The sequence below is a fragment of the Sciurus vulgaris genome, assembly GCF_902686455.1.
Source record: "Sciurus vulgaris genome assembly, chromosome: 6".
In the NCBI taxonomy this organism is placed as follows: Eukaryota; Metazoa; Chordata; class Mammalia; order Rodentia; family Sciuridae; genus Sciurus; species Sciurus vulgaris.
The window spans coordinates 11,523,154-11,544,691 of NC_136466.1; the positions used below are offsets into that span (position 1 = coordinate 11,523,154).

The 21,538-nt window shown below is 46.7% G+C and overlaps 1 protein-coding gene across 1 annotated transcript in view; it reads left to right on the forward strand.

The window, feature by feature from the left end:
* SLIT3 (slit guidance ligand 3) overlaps positions 1 to 21,538 on the forward strand; it is a 572,899-nt gene that overhangs the window by 107,666 nt on the left and 443,695 nt on the right. The window contains exon 4 of the mRNA XM_079145392.1: positions 4,622 to 4,693. Within this exon, the coding sequence (XP_079001518.1) occupies positions 4,622 to 4,693 (72 nt within the window). The remainder of the gene's footprint in view (positions 1 to 4,621; positions 4,694 to 21,538) is intronic.

Consider the following 21,538-nt stretch of genomic DNA (forward strand, 5'->3'; position numbering starts at 1 on the left):
GCCTTCTGATTTATTCATGAACTTGAACATGAGCGCTTCCTGAAGGTTCCTGTGAACCTGGCACTGTGTTGGTTGCCATTGGGAAACAAAGGATGTGTAAGATTTCATTCCCACTCTGAAGGAGCCTTGGAAATTAAGGGGAAGATGAGTAGTACACTTTAGGTGATAAATCAAGACAGTCTTTATAAAGAAGAGCTAAGTTAAATATCATCATTTTATACAGCCATTAAGAACACAGGCATCTGGCTTCAAATCCCATCACCATCATGTTTTGGTGGACTTGATTTTGGGCAAGTGCTTTATTCTTCTCAGATCTCTGTATCCTTAAATCAGGATATTAATTGGACTGGCCTCCAGGCATTTCTGTGGGGTTTCAGTAAGATAGTGCATGCAAAATGCTTTGTTCAATGCTTTGGCTCATGGCTGTAGTGTTATTCCTGGGTATTAATTGTCAAAACATAATTGAAAGATCTCAGTGGTTCAGAAATTTTGAATCTAAAATATCCCCTTCTACATGGTTTTCCTTCCTTCTTTATTTTTTTCATAGGTGATTGGTTATTTTGACTGATCAATTTCCCAAGCTAAATCCTGGGGTGGGGGGCACTTTTAATACCTCTGTTCCTGTCTCTCTCGCATGCATTCAGTCACAGACCCCACTGACTATACCTCCCAGCTATCTCCTTCATCCATCATGAGAGTCAGCCTTAACTGGGTCTTACAGAGCCCTGTTGGATACTCAGGAGCCCTCTTAACTGGTCTTCTTGCTTCTGGTTTCACCCTTTTCCAAACCAAGTTTACTGTTACTGGAAAGAGCTTTCTAAAATCCAAACCAGATGGTCCCTTTCTTGCTCAAGCCCTTTCTATAGCTCCTTATTACTTTTCATAAAAAGCCAGGCCCAAATCCTTTACCACGATCCATAAGGCCCCTCGTGATACAACCTCTGCCTACTTATACAATGCAGTTGCTCATGTTCTCAAGTCACCCCATGCTCCACTGTGTAAGCCTGCTCCCCAAATGTCCTTTAGTCTCCTGAGTCTCCACATATATGTACATACTCCAGACTTCAACTTTCTGTCCGTGTTTTCTGAAGAGTCACATTCATCCTCTCTTTGCAGGGAAGCCTTCCTGTAAATAGGACTGGGTCTGCTACTCCTCCTCTGTGTTCCCACAACACCTTTGTATATAAGGTCATGGTTCAACTTTTGTTTCACATCTGTCACTCCTCCACTAGCATGTGACATTCTTAAAGGAAGGGATTGCATCTTACTCCTTCTTGCAGATTCATATTCAAAGAGAACTGGAAAGATGGAAGGAAGGAAGAATTGATGGGTAGAAGGATAGTATTTGTATAAATGGATGTATAAATGAATAACTGGTGGGATGGATGGATGGTAGATGGTTGGATAAATGGATGAATTCACAAAGTGGCAAGAATGTCTAAATGTGCTTTATATACCCAGATATATTCAGGAAGGCCTTCAGTGACTCCACAGAGTCAAGGCTATGAGCTTTGTGGCTCAGGTTGAAGATGACTTTGTAATCCAGTAGCCAGTGGGGCTTTAATCTGGATGTTCCCCATTTTCCCAGTAGGGAAGTATTCTTGGTCTTAGAGAACGAGGACACCTGGATGGGCTTTCTCCTGTCATGAACCTGACCCACATGCTGTTTGCTGACCATAGTTCCATCCTCATATGAGTTCCATTCAATTCTGCTCAGCCTCTGGGAATCACAGATTCACTTTCAGTTCAGGTTGGACATACCCACCTCTGGGGACCGAGAGTAATAGCAGCAGATGGCAGAGGTGCACTATGCCCAATAGCCTCTGTCTGCAGCCCAGCACCTATCTGTTTCTTCCTCAAAACAGCACATGTCATCCCACTTATTTTCCTGCTCAGGGCCCGCTTTCCTAGCAGCACATGAGAAGTGCCCTTTATGCAGCTTGGAGCCTTTGTTGGCTCTTCAAGGAAGACCTTTCAGGTCAGCCTGTTCTCTAGGGAGCATAAGTAAGTTCTGGAATAACCTGGAAATACAGAATCAAGCTCCTGAGAGGAAGACCCAGCATGTGACCTGCCCAAGCTGAAGTGGAATGGCCCCTGGTTTGGGACCCGAGCCCAGCCTGGCTGCCCCAGGATCCCCATGCAGGGCTTAGGAAGCAGCAGGCAGAACTCCATTGGCTAAATTTGGTTGCATTTTTATTTTTGTCCAGCCACAAATACTGGCAAAGAAATAAAAATGATTCCTTCCCTTCCGGGAGCCTCAGAGCCAAGCTGGTTTTATTTTTAGTTCCAATTCTGGTTTAGGGCTTTGAGCACACTAAACACCCTACCCACTTCAGGCAGTGGCCACCAGAGTTTAGGATTTTTGCCTAGACTGGAGTCTTGGGTGTCTAAATGTAACTCTTACCAGGCTTTGTACACTCTGACAATAGAGGGTGGTTCCAGACGGATCCACAGAGAGACCCATTTTTTGCCTTGGGGACCTCCAAGAAAGTCCTTTCCAGGGAGGGTGTTGTGCCCAGAGTGGATCATTGTCTGGGTTGGGGTGGAGGAGGTAATAACCCAGATGAAAAGCAGAGAAAAATGAAAGCAAAAAGGGCAGGAAGCTGTCATTTATTGAAAACTTTGGGTAACATGGTGGTTTAGAACCAGGACTCTGGAGTCAGGCTGACTACACCCAAGCTCTGCCCCTATGGCCTCCGGATGGTACTGGGCCTCTCCAGGTTCTGAATTCTTATGTAAGAGATAGAGATATCAACAAGGCCTGCCCCAAGCATTGCTGCAGTTGGGGTCCAGGTGGTGCAGCACGTAGCACAGTCTGTGATACACAGGTAGGACTCAATCAACACTACTTTGATGATTTTTGCCACCTCATGGCAATGCTAAGCACTGACACATGCACAGGGTCATTTAAGACTCACTGTAAGCCAAAGAAGTAGGTTTATTTTACAGACAGAAACTGAGGCTTCAGGGGCTAAGTGACTTGACCCAGTTCTACAGTAAGAACATGATAAAACCAGGCCCTGGTGAACTCCAAAGTCATAACACCATGCCTTCTCCAGGGCTGCTGACCTCCACCTGTTCTAGAGGAAATCAGCATGGACTATCTGGGAACTGTTCTAAACAAAGAACTGGATCATACCTCATCCTTTCACTTTTGTGGTAGGAACACACCAAGAGAGGATACCAGGGGTGGTGGGAAGAGCAGAAAGTAAATTCACAGAGATAGAAAGCAGAGCATGGATTGCCACAGCCTGCGAGAGGGGGAAATGGGAGCAAAATTCCAAATGGGAATCATGTGGGAGAAGGAGGGAGTGTGGGCTTTGGGGCCAGAAGACATGGTAACATTCACCTTTCCTTCAACCTCAGTTTGTTTAGTTCTAAGGTGGGGGTAAGATAGTTATCTCATCTAACCAGACATGGTTCATTCACTCCAGCTGGAAAAGTTCTTCTTGGTTCTGAACTGTTCTTGGACCTGGGAAGTTAATGGGGACTGTGAGGTATATGCTTAAGAAGTGGTTTGGGGGGGTTCATCTGTAAAGAGAGAACCGCTTCCCCTGAATAAGATTTGAACAAATGCTAGGGCAGAAGAACATGGAGCAAGCAAGGAACAGGGTCTCCCTCTTGGCCTAACTCCTCCATGAAAACAACTTTCACAGAGATTACATGATGGCTGTATTCCCTGGAAGCTCTGGTGGCCTTCTTTTCTGTGACTAGTTAGCATTGGTCATGCTCAGCAGAAACTTGCCCTGGTTCTGTTGGCCATCATCCAACACTGCCATCTCCACAGGCTGAGTTTTATATCAAGCCACACCTCATGCTCCAATGTTGTCTCTGGCCCAGGCTGATTTCTGCATTAGGCTTGTTGGGGGCAGTGCCAAGGACCCACAGTGCTGGAAAGGTCCATGAAAATGTTTTATTTTCTTTTAAAATTCAAATAGAAGTGAGCTTTCAGATTGAAATAAATATTATGTAACATAAATGTATTTGTTTTTATACCAACCCAGTTGTAAAATACAATATGTAAAAGTTTCTTATGAAGAAAGCATCCTTCAAATGCAGAAGGGCCAAGAGCCAGGAGATTCATTATGCCACCCTGCGATAGTCCAACGAGCCAGCCTGGCAGGAATTCTACTTGGTCTCTCAACCCAGAGTGATCTGCCTTGACCTCTCCTGTGTTCTTATAACAACTGCCACCCACTTAGAACTTGGGAAGCTTTCTCCGGCATTTAATTTATGTTTCTGGAGTCTTATTTCACATTTCAGTTCTATCACTTGGCAATAACTACCTAGAGCTCATGGTGAGAAAAGACCAAATGTCCCTGGGAAAGAGTGGTGTGATCAGTTAATGGTATCTGTCCCAGACTCATGGCGAATGAGGCGAGCACAGCATGTGTGCTGAGTTTATGCTCACTACTGACCTCGGCCTTGCATCTTGGTGGACTATAAGCCTGGTCAGCATGGCGTATGCCTTACACATGTTGAACATCCCATATTGAAAGATCTACAGGGGCCCTTAATACCTGTTGATGGATGGATGGATGGATTGAAGCAGTACCTGCAAATACTCTTGATCCGATTTAATATGCCCTTGACATCTTTTCATTCTTCTTTTCCCCTGTAGGCGTCTCAATAAGAATAAGCTCCAGGTCCTTCCAGAATTGCTTTTCCAGAGCACACCGAAGCTCACCAGACTGTGAGTAGCGTTGACTTGTATTTTCCATGTGCACCTTCCCTGGCTTTAGTGGTGGGCAGGTTGTGTACCTTCATGTGTGGCTCCCCCTGCCGTGGGGGTCTGGTGACTCTGCCCTGGTGTGGAGACTGGAGCAGGGCTTGAAATGGGGGCCCCACCCCCATGCCTCCAGGCCTGGCTTCTTGTCTTGCTTTTAGAGCTCAGTGGTCTGTGTGGCCAGCAAGGACTAGTGATGAGTGATAGTGGACCCTCCCATTGCAAGGAGGGAGGAACCTTCCATTTCACATGGGTCTGAACTTACTGTAGGGAAATTCTGAGGGGGTTTTGGGTGAGTTGGTTCACCTGAGGTTGCCGGTGGTCTCAGACAAAACTGGTTAGGCTAAGCTTTTCAACCTCCCTGCTTTGCTAGCTAGAGGAGCTCCTGCCCATTGCTTGCTACGTAGCATTTCCAGTCCTGGAACTTGAGGGGTCTTGAGATCTATGGTTTGGTGGGAAAAGAAAGAAACACCTTAAATGCTGTTTTATCTTTTAGAATGGTCCAGAATACAATGTAGGGGGAAGGGTTGGAGATGTCCTGTGCATTTATTCATTTTGAGGGTTTGGAAGCGTGGGAGCTGGAGATGCAGGGTGTGGCAGAGCCTATGAGTTGTGTGTTATGGGTATCCATTGACACTGAACAACTCCATGACTGTGATCATTGTAGATGCTGGGGTGAACTGGGTTGCCCCAGGCCCAACTGTGGGCAAGGAGTAATGACTCTGTCTGGTTGCTTAGCACTCAGGCGCAGAGAGTGGCAACCTAGCTGGGATGGGGGCTCTAGGTTGTGACCACCATTCTCTTTCCCGATGGCTGTGTGCAATGCCTACTTATACAGTCACACAAAGCGCATAAGGCTCTGGGATAAGCTGGAAAATAGGAAACACATGTCAGTGTGTACACTAAGAGCGAGCTCTGAATTAGAAGTATGTATTTATATGTCTATACACAGACTCTGTGCATAACTGTATTTTCAAAGGAAACTTCTTTGGAAGGAGAACAGGCAGGGGCTGGTGGGTGTTCTGGTGGAGCAGTGTCATGCCTTCTCTAGGACGTGCCTGCACTTTGTCAAGGTCTTCTTGCTGTGCACACTGTTTCTCTGTCAGGGTCCACCTTGCGAGTTTGCTAAAAATAGGAAAGGGCCTGACCCCTTTCCAGCCCTCTGGTGCTTCCCCCTGGAGCCAGCACAGTCCAGCAGCCTGAGTGTCTAGCAGAGCTGGGTAAGCATGCCTAGCATATGTACCAGAAGCCATCCTGAGTTTAACTTCCCCTTCCCTGTAAGGTCATCTGTTTTTATCCACAGGGGTTTGATAGCCAAGATCCCCATGGACACCAGAACTCCCAGACGTTTAAGTTATGAAATGATGTAGTATTTGCATATAACCTATGCACATCCTTCTTTCAATCAGCTCTAACTGGCTTATCCTACCTAATATAATGCAGTGCTGTGTGAATAGGTATTAGACTGTGTTGATTAAGGATAATGGAGAGAAAAAAGTCTGGCCACATTCAGAACAGATACTGTTTTTCTGAATATTCCCAATTCGTGGGTGGCTGAATCCGTGGATGCAGAACCTGCAAACAGAGGACCCACAATGCAGCTCTTCCCTAAATGCTCATGAAACAGCCATCTCTCCACCCAGCATTGCCTGGTGGCCTTTTAAACTTGCACTTACCAAGTGCTGCGCAGGCTATCTCCTGTTCCTCTGGAATCTCAACACCAGTTCTGGAAAGAGGAAAAGTGCCTGGGGGTGGGAGTGAGTCCCTAGGGCTTCTCTAAGGCTGTGAGGGGGTGGGGGCTGAGTCCTTCAGCTGCCACCTGAGGCCAAGCCTCCCTGTGGCCATCAGGTAACACCCAGTTTCCACAGGGCTAGTCTTGATTCAGACAGAGGAGGGGGTGATAACAGGTCTGGGGTGCTGAGGCCAAGCACAGAAACCCAGGGCTCTATCCGAATTGCACTTTCTAACTGAGAGAGTTTAGGAGAGTCACTTTCCCTTCTGTGCCTAAATCTCCCCATTAGTAAAAGAGAGATACCACCTCCTTTCTCCCTACCTTGCAGAGGAGCTGTAAGAAGCCAGGGAGGTGGTGGTGCCTGCTTGTTTTCTAGGGCTTAAAGTGTCGTGAAGTGGAGAGCCAAGATAACTGCTGTTACTCCTCAGTTCCTGTCTTTGCAGCCTGTTTCCTGTCTCTTTTCCCTGGGAGGCATGAAGAAACTAGGAGTTGCAATGATCATTGAGATAAATTACTCTGATCTTTTGTTTCCAGCCAGAGACCTGCAGCTGGGAAGACAGGAAGGACATTTAGCACATTTTTGTAACTGTTCCTGGCCTGGCACAGAGACTGACACACATAAGGCACTCAGGCAATGATAAGTGGATGGTAGGTGAATATATGAGTGACATAAGTCCACGGATAAGTGTCTCAGAGAGCTTTCATTCTTTTAGACATCATTCGTTCATTCCGTCGTTCACTCATTCATTTCTGGGTTCAGTATTCATTTCCCTGGGTGCCTGTTACAGCCCAGCTTCTGTGCTGGGTACAGACCTGTGTACACGAAGGCTGTCTTAGCTCTCTATGTGCCCTGTCATGACACATTCTGTATGGCTGCCAAAAAGCCAAGAGCTAAATATAATTTTTTTTTTTTTTTTTTTTTTTTTTATTGAAGCAACTATATTAACCCAGGTTTGAGCTATAATCAGCAATTGCTTTTTCTCTTTGGGCTTGATCTTTGATTTTTCTTAATGGCCCCATTATGTCTTTGTCTTATTTTGTCAGCCACTCCAGGGCCTTTTTGGAAGTAAGCAGGATACAAATTAGAAATCAATAAATGTGCAATCATGAGTGTGTGTACATATGCCACTGGCTCTGTTTTAAAAGAGCACTGCATCTCAGCAGACGCAGTGAGCATTTCCCAGGAAACCTCCACGTGGCTTCTGTGCAGCTGACTCTTCTGTAGAGTGCTGTGTGGTGCAAGCAGCCATTACGAGCACTACTTTTCTCTTATTCTTAGACTTACAAACAAAAGCTGCTTAATTTTCAACGTTTATTCAAAGAATGCCTTTTGGAAAGGTAATAGTGGTATAAGACGACATGTTTGGAATAGTGATGGGAAAGAAAAGCAATATTTATTGAGAACCTGTGTATGGTAGTAACTCTACTAACCAGCAAGTGTCAGGAATAAAGTAAGTTTACCCAGAGAGAAAGTCTATCACTGCATGTAACTGAGAAGTCTAGGGGTAGTTATGGCCTCTGGAACAACTGAATCCAGGGGTTTGATGATCTCCCTCCATTCCTTGGAGCAGAGGATGTGAAGCAAGACAAAATGGACTTACCACATGCTAATTTTACAAGCCCAGAGGAGAGTGCCTTTGTCATCATCCAGTGGAAGAGACCTGAGGGTAGGCTCTGATTATGCAGCTGAGTCACCTGCTCGTGTCCAAGCAAGTTGCTGTTGCCAATAGGATGGGGTCCTCCAACTGATTGAGCTCCTTCCACTCTTGTTTGGGGCATTCAAGATCCAGTCTATATCAGAAGCATTGTCTAACTTATCCATAGTTGTGTAGCCAGGAGACAGTGCAACTGGGCCTCAGTGCACATTCGTGTCTCTGTGAAGTCCTTACGTTTCCTCCTGTCTCATACTGCTGTGCGAACTACGGCAGAGAGCTGAAGGCCTGCCCTGAAGGACTGACAGTGGTCTGTTGATATGCCAGTGCTTCTCCCAGGCCTTTACTGGATGCCCCACTCCACCCCCTCAGATCCAGCACCACCTGATTCACGTGTGCATCGGTGGCACCTCTGTCCTCTTGTTCTGCTCTCAGGCACATAGAGCGTAGACCATGAGATCCTAGAACTAGGATGCCCTCTGAGCTTTAGATATCACAATGATCCACAGGTGTCCAACAAGACCTCTGTCATGTCTTGAACACTCAATAAATATGAGCTCACCCCCATCCTCACATAAGTTTGTCAAAAAACGTAGGGAATTTGCTTCTGCTCTTTCCATCCTCCCTGGAATCTAACCCCGAGCTGAGGAAGGGAAGAGGCAAAGGGCTGCCAGTCATGTGCCATGAGCCCTAGGGCAAGCTACTTAACCTCTCTAGGTCTCAGGTTCATCATCAGTGAAACAACACAGCTTACATCCACGGTGTCGTGAGAACAACTGGAAACCATCCAGACACGGTGCAGTACTGAGTACCTCACAAAATCAGTGCCCAGTGAAAGATGGCTGCTGTTAAGTTTGTCGACTGACTGATGGGGAGCCGCGCATGTGCTGGGGCCGTGGGGTCTGTGGTGCAAACATTTCAGCACCTGGGAAAGAGTCCAGGCCCCAGAGTTGATGAGAGTTGGATGAGCATTGTACTTGGAGTGGGAAGACCAGCTCCTCACCCTGGCTCTGCTGCTCACAAGCTGTGTGGTGCTAGGCCTTTACTTTGTCCCTGGGCTTCAGTGGTCTCATCTAGAAAGGAGAGGATGGAGAGTGGGTCTGTTACATGACCTAGAGATTGCTAATCTCTCCTTTTTGCATGCACTTCCAGCTTTTTCTTTCACCTACACGTGGGAGAGGCAGTGAAGGATTTCTGGTTATTAAATCCTAGCGATAATGTTGCCAGAAATTCTTTAGAAGGAGCAGAAGGGAAGTTAAAAACAGCGATTAAAAACCCTCTGCTGTTGCCTGGATTAGAAGCTTTGGAGGGGCTGAGGGATACAACTGCATTTGAATTTGACCTTGCCATAGAAGGATGTACAGACCACTGGGGTCTTGTTGGCCCACCTGTCCCAGATTCAGGTCCAAAGCGTCTGTTCAGTATTTGGTAACGGTTTAAAATCTCTAGCCGCAGAGGCAGTTATGCTAGCGGCTGGACCAAGTCTCTAATTACTCTTCACTTGGTTCCATGAGGTATTTGACAGCTTCAAAAACATGCTGCTGGGGTTAAACCTGCTGTCACTCCCTTGGGGCAGTGGAGTTGTGAGAGACTTGGGAAGTTAATCCCCCAGCAGCAGAAAACAATATGAAATTCGGCCAACAAATTCAGCTCCAAGTCACTGGCCGTTATCATGGTGGAACAGCATCCCTGGCCCGGAGCAGAAGGCCACCAGACTTCAGCTTCCCAGAGACTTGCTTCCCACGAATGAGCCCTCCTCTGAATGCTCATTATTGCTCTTTGGTACCTTGCCTGTGTGTTTAATGTTTCCTTTTACCGCCAGCATCATGAGTGTGCTGTGTCACTGACGTAGACCAAGCACGTTTGTGTCTTTTTACAATGTCAGAATTTATTAAATAATCGATTCACAGGCTGCCCCACTGCCCTCAGGGGCAGTTCACTGATTATGTGTGGGTCACCTAGTGGTCAGACACTGGGCAAACACAGGCTCCTCATTCCAATCTTAATGTCTAATGCCTGTAACACTCCAGTCACACGTACTTCACACAGTGACATAAACAGTTCACCGAGAGACTAAGGAAGGGTTGGAGCCGCCTCGGGGTCACAGGACGCTGTGCCAGGGGCACAGGCACAGGGAGACGCAGAGTCAGGTCATTGGAGGGTCTGATAGGATTTTAACAGACCAGTTCTGCAGAGCCGTCACAGCAGCGGCTCCGGACAGAGACGGCAGCGTCAATGACAGAGTCAGCCCAGGTGTCCACCTGCAGCGGGCCGCGCCTGGTCATCACAGGCAGGAGAAGCCACGCGTGGTCGAAGCCCTGTGGGGACAGGAAATCAGGGGCTTGTTGCTGTGGCAAATTTCCTGGGCAAGGCCTGTGATGAGTGACCAGGTGACGGGTCAAGGTGCCACTGTGGTCTGACCAGGGGTTGGGGGATCCTCTTCTTATGGGGCTCGAGGGAGGGTTGCCCACCTCGTGGGGTTGATGAGCTCCTGTGTCTGGGGTTCCTGATGTGATCTGGGGCGTCCCTGCTTCCAGGTGCTCCTTGATTTAGTTTGGTAAGTTGTCATGTGAAAGTTCTTCCTCAGTCTGTGCCTGGTGGTGGCACTGAGCAGACGGTGGTGGTTTACTTGCACAAATAAGGTGTAGACTCAGCCCCTCTCGGCACCACTCAGCAAGGAGTAGCTCATGGCAAATGACTGCTCACAAACTGGACTCAGGTTCTGGCACAGCCGAAACCTGCTGTTCTCCACCTTGAAGAGTAATTCAGAGCAGGGCAGTGCCTGCTCTCCACAACCAGGGTTATGCCTGCCTGCTTAGACCCCCTAACAAATGAGAAGCTGCATTTGGGGAGGTGACCTTCTCTTTAGGCAGCTCAATATGAGAACAAGGGTGTTAGAGCCCCCCAGATGTGGGTTTGGATGCCTCTTTCTGATCACCCTGAGCAAATGACCTCAACTTTCTCCATTTGATGCTAGCTCTAGCACAGGGGCAGTAATTACAGCTGCTGTGTTCGTTTCCCATAACACATCCAGAGGCTGGGTGTCTTTTTTCACAGGACTGGAGGTTAGAAGGCCATAATCAAGGTACTGGCCTGCTTGGCTTCTTCTGGTGTCTCTGTCCTTATTTGTGGATGACTGTCTTGCTGCTCTTCACTGGATATGCATGCCCCTGGTGTGTCTTCCTGTTCTCATAATGACACCAGACATACTGGATTATGGCTTCACCCTAATGGCCTCGTTTTAGTTTAAGACTTAATGTCCAAATACCCTTACATTCTCAAATACACTTATATCCTGAGGTCCTGAGGCTCGGGGCTTCAATGTATGAACTTGGGTGTGGGGCCACATTCAGTTCTTATCAGTTCCAGGGAGTATTACATATTTACTCTGGGTCAGGTATTTGGCAAAGTGTTTCTCATCTACTGTCTCATTGTATCTTTTAGGAGGTAGATACACTGTTATCTCCACTTTAGTGATACAGAAACAGTGTCCTAGAGATTTAGATAGCTTGCCCAGGGTTCCAGAGTCAGTAACTGGCCAAGCCAAAGTTCAAACCCAAACTTGCCTGACTCAGTGCACGTTCTAACTTCAATTTGTACATCACAGTCCTGAGAAGGTATTAAAGTGCCAGGTGCCTGGTAGGAGTGCTGGTCTCCGTGTGCCTCTGAAGCCCTAACTGGGCACAGCTTTGCTGAGTGACTGGAGCCTTGCTCTTCTGGCCAGTGCAGGCTGCCAGGCAGAGGTCCCTTATAGCTGCCTCAGTCTTCCAGTTTTGCACTCAACTTTAAAACATAACTACATGCAATATGTGTTTCTATAAAACTGAACTGATATGAAACAGTGCTATAAATGTGAAAAACCAGTGGAGAAAACAAAAACCATACTAGCCAATTTTCCAGTGGAGTTGTTATCTGATGTGGTGAAATGATAATAGGCTGATGGGAAAACCAGTCCATAGGATGCTGGGGCCTCCAAGAAGGCCGGCCTGGAGCTGGATCCCAGAAGCCTGTGTGGTCCTGGACATGCTTCTTTGCCTTTCTGGGCTTCAGTCATCTCATCTAATCTAAGGAGGACAAGATGGAAGTTGGTCTGTTACATGACCAAAGGCCATTGAGGCTGGTGACAGTCAAGGCCAACCTCACCATTAAGGCATGGGGTCATTTTTTCCAGGTGCATAGCCCCTCACAGCTCATAGAAAATGTCTCTGCAAACCACATCTCTGTTTCCTCCCCTTTATCTCTGTCCTCCAAGCCCTGGATGCTGCAGTAAAGTAGCTCTCTACCCGCTTCATGGTTTGCTCATCAACTCCAAGTCTTCAAGTGCTGGGAGACAGGTTTCATTTTAATCTGTGTGTGGACAGCACATGGATTGCAGTGTATGCCCTGTCACTCTTGGCAATTCTGTTTTGGGAGAGCTGCACTCTGTAGTACCCTGAGCCCAAGCCATAAGAGAATGCATGGAAAATGTCCTCTCTTTTCTCCTCCCCAAGGATAGACCCAGTTGTGGACTTACCTATAGCATTGGTTACAAAGTTAATGTTTCGAATAGTCTTATGCCATGCAGTTTTAGAGTTGGGATAAAAGTTATCTACACCAGTGATTTTCAAACTTTACTGGGCTCTGAACACTTGGGGATCTTGTTTAAATGCAACTTCTGGTTGCATCAGTCCTGAGTGGGGTCTAAGAATCTGCATTTCTAACAAACCACCAAGTGATGTTGCCAGCCTGGGACCACACTGTGCAAAGCAAGGGTCTAGGAGACAGTTGGCTCTCAAGCTTAGCATATAGGGAAAAATCCCACTTTAATGCTGATCTCCAGGCCTCCTGCACAGGAAGTCTGGCTCTCTAGATCTGGAGTGGACTGGGGATATGAATTTGCAAATAGGCATTCCAAGTGACTTTGTTGTCTGTCACCCATAGGGCATACATAAGGAACACCAATCTAGTGTAGCCCCTATTATTATATGGGTTTTGGAGGAGAGAGGAACCAAGTATCTGTTGAGAACCTACTATGTGCTGGATATCTTATTCATATGCCAGCTTCTTCTGTCCTCCTGAGAATGTTGCAATGTAAATATTTCTGAACCCACCACACAGATGGTGAAACTAAAGTTTGAAGAGCTCAGGCACCAGGAAGAAACCTAGATCACCCCAGCCCCCAATTCTATATTCTATTTCTCTACTTTACCATGTGCCTCCTGTGCTGAAATCCACCTTAAAGATAGAAGACAGAGAGAGAAGATAGAGAACAATCCATAGAATTATGAAGATTTTCTGACTCACTATTTTGGACCTAGACACTCATATGAACCATGAGCACAAGCTATCTGAGATTTCAGATATTAAGACTTGAAACATTGAAAGAGAAAAATTTATAGACTCAAATGCATGATAGCAAGTAGACCTTGCTGAATTCCCTACAGTTTATCACAGGTAGAGTTGCATTTTACATTTTTAATCTCTTTAGCCCTTTGGGCCAACAGAAGAGTTTTCTAAAGTTATCAGGCACACAGAGAACATTCTGCCAACTTGGAAATTGTTTGAATCTTTTTTTTTTTTTTTTTTTTTTTTAAGAAGGAAAGAAAACCAAGCTGTGACTTTACAATGCTTTGGAATTACAGAATATGCTTGTAATTTTTACAATTCTGCACAGACTTCTTTGCCACATCTGGTTGATATTACTGGCGGGGATATATGGGGGAATAAACCATGGGTTGGAATGTGAAACATCCCACAAAATGAGTTTCTTATAGGTTGCTGCATAAAACATTTTGAGTCTCCCTCTCTTTGGAAGGGTAGCTTAAGTGATTTCATGGATTTAGTATTTTCTTTGGTTTGAAGGTAAGGGTTTTTGCTAGTTTACTTGGTGGGGGTTCCAAGATGGTTTTCTGAAGATGTGTGTGCCATTCTCAAGTTGTACCACAAGCCAGGGTGAGAAAAGCCGCCCTCCAGAGAAACCTGACCGACCTTTGAAGAGTATCACTGGATCAGTGGTCATACTTGTGATCAGGAAACCCTGGAACCAAGTGAATTGCTATAGAAAAGGGAAGAATTCGGCAGAAAGGGTTATATGTGTAGGGCTTCAAAAGACCTCCTGAACCACAGCTGGTGATGGTGGAAGGTGAGCTCACGCCCTCGCACATGCCTTCGTACATCAGTGCCTGGGAAAACACAGAAACAGAACAAACGTCAGCTAATACCTGGAACTTTCTCAGTCCCCTGTTGGCGACTTTCCTTCCCAGTTGCCCATAAGAGAACTGCGTGACTAGGGACAACTGAAATACTGTTGGACACCTACTGTGTGTGCATGTCACTCCAATGTGCTGGCTATTGGGATGCTGAGCATGGAACCCAGAAATGTCTAATCAGAGCCCAGAGGGTGTAAGTGTGGGCTTCCTGCCACCTGGCTCCTTCTCAGACTTCCTTGGCTGGGCCCCACCTGCGGAGTTGGCTCCTCGACAGCAGAGCCCTTTCTGCACAATACCAGGCTGCTCTCAGCACCCCACAGCGTGCGGTAGAGGCGGCCAACCTGGGCGGGGTTTTGTGGCAGCACCAAGGGCACTCAGATCAGGGGTGTGCTGCATTTTAAGTAGGGGGACCAGGAGCCAACCTTCACACACCTTGGCATCCTCATTCCCGTACATGGAGGTAGAAGCTGCCCAGGGAATTAAGCACCAGGGAAACACCACATCATGTATAGAAAAATAGTCTTTGAGGTGGGCACACTCCAAACACACGTTCTTTAATTATCTGAATGATGCAAATGTACCCACATCTAATAATCTTGAAATATTTGTTCTTGAACTACATTTAGCATCAACAGAAACATTTGTAAAGAGCCTAATCATCTCCCATTTTCAACCAACATTTGGGAATCTCTCCAGGGAACAAACAGAGTTTTAATAAGATGTGCCAAATTCTAGCATGATTTTAAATTATACACACACAAAAAGTCCGTAACTGTGTCTTTCCTGTAGGTGCTGTATCCTGGATTTGAACACTGAATTCTGTTGGTAAGGGTTACAGTTCACTTGCAAGTCCTGGAAATCGAGGCCCATAATGGAAGTGCCAACACAACATTAACAACAGCAAAACTATGACAACATGGGACTGTCCACACCAAACAGAAATAGAGAAACTTAAGCAAATCTCGTGCTTCTTGCCTGAATTGAGTGTGTTGGACCTGAGTTTTTGATTCATGGTTTAGAATAACATTCTAGTGTTTTCTTCATGCTGTGTCTCTTCCCATCAGTTCTTTCCTAGTCCTCCTCACCTGCTCAGGGTGAGGAAGCCAGCTTGGCAGTGTGGCCTCCTCTTGGTTGGCAGTGGACTATCCTGCCATCGAGCTGATGTCTTGGCCTCTCTAGTGTGTCTACAGCCCCGGACATGAATTTTCCATCAGTGAGTCAGCTTTTGATTGAAATAGACACAGAATCACACCAGCACTTCTCCAAGCAGAGGGAGCATCTTGACTTTGTGAGGACTGTGTAGCTGCTGAGGGAGAAAACTGGGAGAAGGACAACCTAGGACTGCTCCCTCCACCTCAATCCCATTTAATCAGGCATTTTTGAAACTGAAGGCTGTGGATCCAGGTGCTCAGAGAAACCTAACTTCAATTTTTTTTTTTTTTTTTAAGATGATGATCAGTGTTACCCAATTAGAAAGAAATGCTGGCTTATGGATTTCATTGTTGCTACTGGGCGATCATCTTCCTGTGTCTCTATGTCTCCTACTCCTCCCTTTAACCACACACAAGCATGCATATACCATACCACACACATACCCACAACATACCAGACCACACACATACAACATAGCATGCCACACCTATATACACAGCATGCTACACCATGCACATGTATGCATTATACTATATCATGCACACACAACCTCCCATACCATTTGCATCCACATCTCATACTGTAGCACATCCACACACAAGAAACCTTGTCTCTATTGGAGAATTGCAGACAAATAAAGTAAAGGTCCCCCAGGCTCTGAGCCGAAGCACAGATATAGTTACACTTTAGTGTAGGATGCCTACTGTTACATTAGCTCAGTTATTGAGCCATGTGACCACAAGTTGCTGGGGTTTGGAAGGCAGTGGAGTGGGGGTGCTGGGGAGCCTTTTTTCCCTTGGCTCATAATTGGTGTTTTTGGTACATATAGATGGTAGTGGCAGATTTGTGTCAGAGAGAGTAAATTGTTACTGCAAATGTTTTCTAGTCTCTGAAGAGAGCCTCTTCCCTGGAGGAGATGCACATGGGTCAGGCTCCTACCCAAGACCTTCAGGGACTTTCATTCTATTTTAGAACTCAGGACAGAGTGTCATCTACCACCAGATTCTAAGGGCTCAACCACTGAACAAAATTACCTCAGGAAATGATCATTATGGCTTCCTTGGCTGATGGCGTTCACTGCAGACCCCCTTCCCTGTGTGAGGCACTTCCTTTATCTAAATGAGAAGGAAGAATGGTGATCATTAGGTCTAATGAGCCTGGAGAAGCAGCAGCAGGGAGAGTCAGGGGGTTGCCAGGGAGTGCTCCTTTCTCTTTTCTCCGGAGTGGATGGTGAGCAACATGAGTGGTATAGGGGACGGGTGGACTTTGTCATCACTGCCTTCATCAATTTGTCTGGCACCTTCTGGTGATTTTGCATAGTCCTAAGAAGAAACCCCAAGCTCTGCATTACATCATCTCGCCCTGGCCTCTTCCTGGTGCCACCCCAGGACACTCTCCACCACATGCCCCCTCGTGGGCCTTCTTCCTGTTGCTCCAACAACTCCAGTCTCTACTTGGCCTTGCTGTTCCTTCTGCCCAGAACATGCTGATGCCAGCTGTCAGCATGGCCCGATCCTTCTTAAAATAGTCATGGTGGCTGCTGGCTTGTTGACTGCAGTCAGCTGCCTCTGCGTCCAGCATGTGGTGGGTCCTCGATGAATGCTCTGGAAATGAGTGAATGAGAGAAGAAATCTGCTCTCTCTAAAATCTGCCTTTTCCTCTCACTGTGTGGTCAAAGGCACCTTCTGTTGCAAGCCCGAGCTCTCTCCTCGTTGCCTGCAAAAGCCTCAAATGACTCGTTAATGGTGTGCACGCATATTATACACACACACACATGCACACCCGTGCACACTCACACGAGCACATGCACAAGAAAGGATAAAGCTCACACAGCAGGGCAGGGTGTCACACTCCCATCGAGGGTCTCCACAGAGAGGGAAGCACCCTGCTAGAATCCTCTTCCATCAGATGTGAGATGTGTCCGGCACTGAAAACTCAGAGGAGTGTTGTTTTTGATGCTTATTTCAAAGATCTGGGAATAATATTCTGTGATACAATGAAATAAAAAGATAAACTGTGTTGGCTTCATTTCCAGGCCTCATTGATTTTTGACTTCTAATGGGCATTGAAAGGAATTGTCTAGCTCTTGAAAGCCTCAGCTCAGTAAAGGTTTTATAAAAACAAAACAAACAAAAAAGACCAGTAGGGACTCAAACTAAAACCAAACCTTATTCTGAAAAAAAGAAGAAAGAGGTAGATTACATTAATTTATTTAACATCGACTTAAACCTCCAAATTATTTTTTTCCTGATCTGAGATCTAAACCAGAGGTTGTTTGAAAGACATCTGGTGAAGTAGTCCAAACCTGAAAGGAACCAGAACCACACTGGGTCATCAAAATATTAATGTTTTCCAAATGAACTTGCTTGGAGTCTCTGGCTTGGTGCTTCAAAATGCTGCAGCACCAGCCTACTCTTTGCCCCTGCCCTCCACATCTGTTATTTCTTTTTCCTAGAAACCTGCAGTGTTCACAATGGCCCGGGCCCATGCTGGACTCTGGAACGGGCACTCTTGAGACCCTCCTAATTGATCACATGTTCATAAGATGCTGCTGCTGTGAACAACCCAACCCCTTACCATCCTAATCCATGCCATGAGGAAGAGAGGAGGCATCTTTTCATTGAAAATATATTCATTAAAGGAATGGGAAAATAAATGGTGACAGAATGGAAGAAAGAAAACCTGGAGTAGGAAAAGGGGGAGGAAGGAAGAAAGGAAGGAAGGGAGGGAGGGAGGGAGGAAGGAAGGGAGGGAGGAAGGAAGAAAGGAAGGAAAGAAGGAAGGAAGGGAGGGAGGGAGGGAGGGAGGGAGGAAGAAAGGAAGGAAAGAAGGAAGGAAGGGAGGGAGGGAGGGAGGAAGGAAGGAAGGAAGGAAAGAAGGAAGGAAGGAAGGAAGGAAGGAAGGAAGGAAGGAAGGAAGGAAGGAAGGAAGGAAGGAAGGAAGGAAGGAAGGACGGACGCATAGTAACAAAGACGTGAGCATCGAGAAGGAGTCTAAAGCCAGAGACAGAGCAAAAGAGGAGGAAGAGGCAGGAGAGAAGACAGGTCTCTTGAGGGGACACACCTCCGTGTGGCTTTGTCTTTGCTGGCTCCTCCCAAGGCCAGTTAAAGACCTGATCACACACATGGCTCTCCATTCTGTGCCACCCTCTGGTCTTCACCACAGTCCCTCAGGGGATAAGAAGCCATCTTCATAGAAGGCAGAAGCTCAATGACACCTTCTGGAATGTCTAAGCCAATGCTCTTATTTTCCAGGGGGAGAAACTGAGGCACAGAGCAGCAGGAGACCCCTCATCTTCAGCCCCCAATTACTGGCCCGATGCTGTAGGCATAGCCCAAAGATGCCTGCCTGTGGTGGCCAGGAGTTTTCATTAAGTGATCAGGAAGCCATTTGCAGATGACATCCCTGGTGCTTCCCTGGTGGGCTGGCTGGGGTAGCAGTTGTCTTACAAGAAAAGAGATTGGGGGCTGGTGTAGTGGCACACACCTGTAATCCCAGTGACTCTGGGAACTGAGGCAGGAGGATTGTACATTTAGGACCAGCCTGGCCACCTGAGCAGGACCCTATCTGAAAATGAAATAAAAATGACCGGGAGTGCCACTTAGTGGTAGGGCAGCCCTGGGTTCAATCCCCAGCGTCACAAAAACAAAGAAGAAAGAAAAGAAGGACAGAAGGAAGGAAGGAAGATGTGGACTGAGACACTGAATCTTCCAGCACCTTAACGTTGTACGGCTCAGCCTCCATACCTGTGACAAATGTTTGTGTTCTTTATAAATTACTCAATCTGAGTTTGAAAGAGTTTGCTGGGGAAACTAAGGAGCAGCCATTCTTACCTAGAAAAGGACTGCGGTGGTTCTGTCAGAGCACGGTGGCCACCTCCACGTGGTCACTGTCATGGTGCACCTGAAAAAGGGAACTGGAAGGATAAGCTTCACAGGAGAGCCATTCCAAGGAGCAGACACCAAAAGCAAGGAGATGCTGGCTCTGTAGGGCTCCCGTCTCAGTGCCGGGAGAGTGCTGGTGCACACTGAAGGAAGTGGCAGGAGGCAAAGTCCTCCTGTGGTGGGGTGGCAGAGACCACTGCCCAGGCGCGCCGCCTTCAGGGGATGACATGTTCTTACGTGTCAGTTTCTACCCCTGGGGATTTCCAAGGTCCTAAAGCTAGAGTCAGCTGTGAATCAGCAGAGGCAATAGTTTCTTTCCTATCCAGCCAGTCACTTTTACAAGAAGTCTGTGCATTTAAGAAAAAAAGAGCCCAGTTTAGTATTCATAAGCCCACAGCCACTGAGGAACTGACCGGGCTCCCAGGGTGGGCAGGGCCACTGCACTGTGCTTACCTGCCGTATATAACCCATTTACCTGAAGCTAATTAGCCCGACTTCAGTGGAGTCCCAAATTGCTATGCTAATGTGTAGCCCTCCCTCCCCAAGAAGTGTGATTTCCAGGCTCAGCATGAGGGACTTCAATAATATCTCTTTCCAATGATATAATTTGATTCCTCCATGGGAGGCTGCTTCAGTCCTAGCTCACTTAGCACTAAATCTCTTGCTAGATACTCTCATTACTTAATCTTTTCAGGCCCCAGACCAGCTCTGGCCTCTTATTTATTTATCTGGGGTCCTGTTTACTTCCCTGTTGTAAATTACTTCTGGCTCCTGGCCATCTGATTGCTGCAGTGATACACTAATAGCTGAGAGCTACCACATTTGCTTTGTGTGATGAGGCAAATAATATGCTTAACTTATGGGACAGAAAGGCACCCTCCATTTATTTCAGTGGGGGAAAGATTACTCAGGGGAAAGGGCCAAATCATTTACCTAATGGCTGCTGGTAGAAGTCGGTGTAATTACTGACAGAATTATGTGAAACAAATTGTCATGCCCATAAATCTAAATCTCTGGTTCTCAAAGGCTGAGAGAGAATTTGGGCAGCTTGCATAGACTCTGACTCTCTGGAGGGTTGGACTTTCAAGAGGGTGTTTGCAGAAAGAACCCTCTGCTTTGCTTGGCAAGAGGAACGTGCCCTATAGTAGCTTTGTACCCTCCCAAAGCCAGGGTTAGTAAACTATAGCCTGTGGGCCTTGCAGCCCCCTGCCACCTGCTATTATAAATAAAGTTTTATTGAAAGACCGCAAGGTCCATCATTGACATGTTAGCTAAGGCCCTGTCTGTGCTGTAAAGTTAGCGTTGTTGTGACAGAGATAGTGTGGGCCCCAAGACCAAAAATGAGAAGGTTCACAATCTAGCCCTTCACAGGAAAAACTTACCCGTCTTTGCTCTACTAGTCAAAGAACTGGCAATAGATATCCTCCATGGAGATGGAGGGATTCATTGGGGTCACTTCTGTTAATGTTTTTTTCAGACAGTTCTATCCAATGGCGAGGAAGTGGATAGGGAAGTAGGGTAGTTCTCACTCACTCTGTCTACTCCTGACCTGTCTGTGCCATCTGGTGGCTTAGTAGTTATTACAAACCCACTTGATAGAAGAAAAAACTGAAACTCTGGAAAGTGAAGTGCTTTGCCCAAGCTCATTCAGTGAGGGGACTCATTCAGAACCAGGATTCACACCTTGCCCATCTGGCTCCAAAATCTGTCTTTTTTTAGTCAAAGCTCACTGCTTCCTGGGAAAAGAAGGAGGTAGTCCCCAAAGAGGAGGACTTAACCAGGTCTTGCCTGCCTCTGCAGAAGAGCTGCTGAAGGGGACCCGTGAGCAACAGAGCAGAGAGACAAAAGGAGGGTCCCAATTTACTTGGTCCCCACTTGTGGTGTAGAGAGTGGAGCAGTCCTAAGAGTACTTGATCGTGGAGGGAACCTTTATGAATGTCAGTCACGCAACAAGAGAAAGACAGAAAGGAGAAGGCCTGGGTGGTACAGGGTTGTTCCATGGCCTGTAGCCTGTGCAGGGCCTTTAGTGGAGAGAGAGCACTGCCCAGCTGGGTTCCTTCTGGGGGAGGCAAAACACCAACTCTGCATAACCAGTTGGGAAAGACAGCCTTGACTCTTGGGTTCTGTAGAAGCAGCTCTCCAAGCTTTGAATTAGATGGGAGCCAAAGCAAATTCCCTGAACTTCCCACATGGTGTGGGACTGG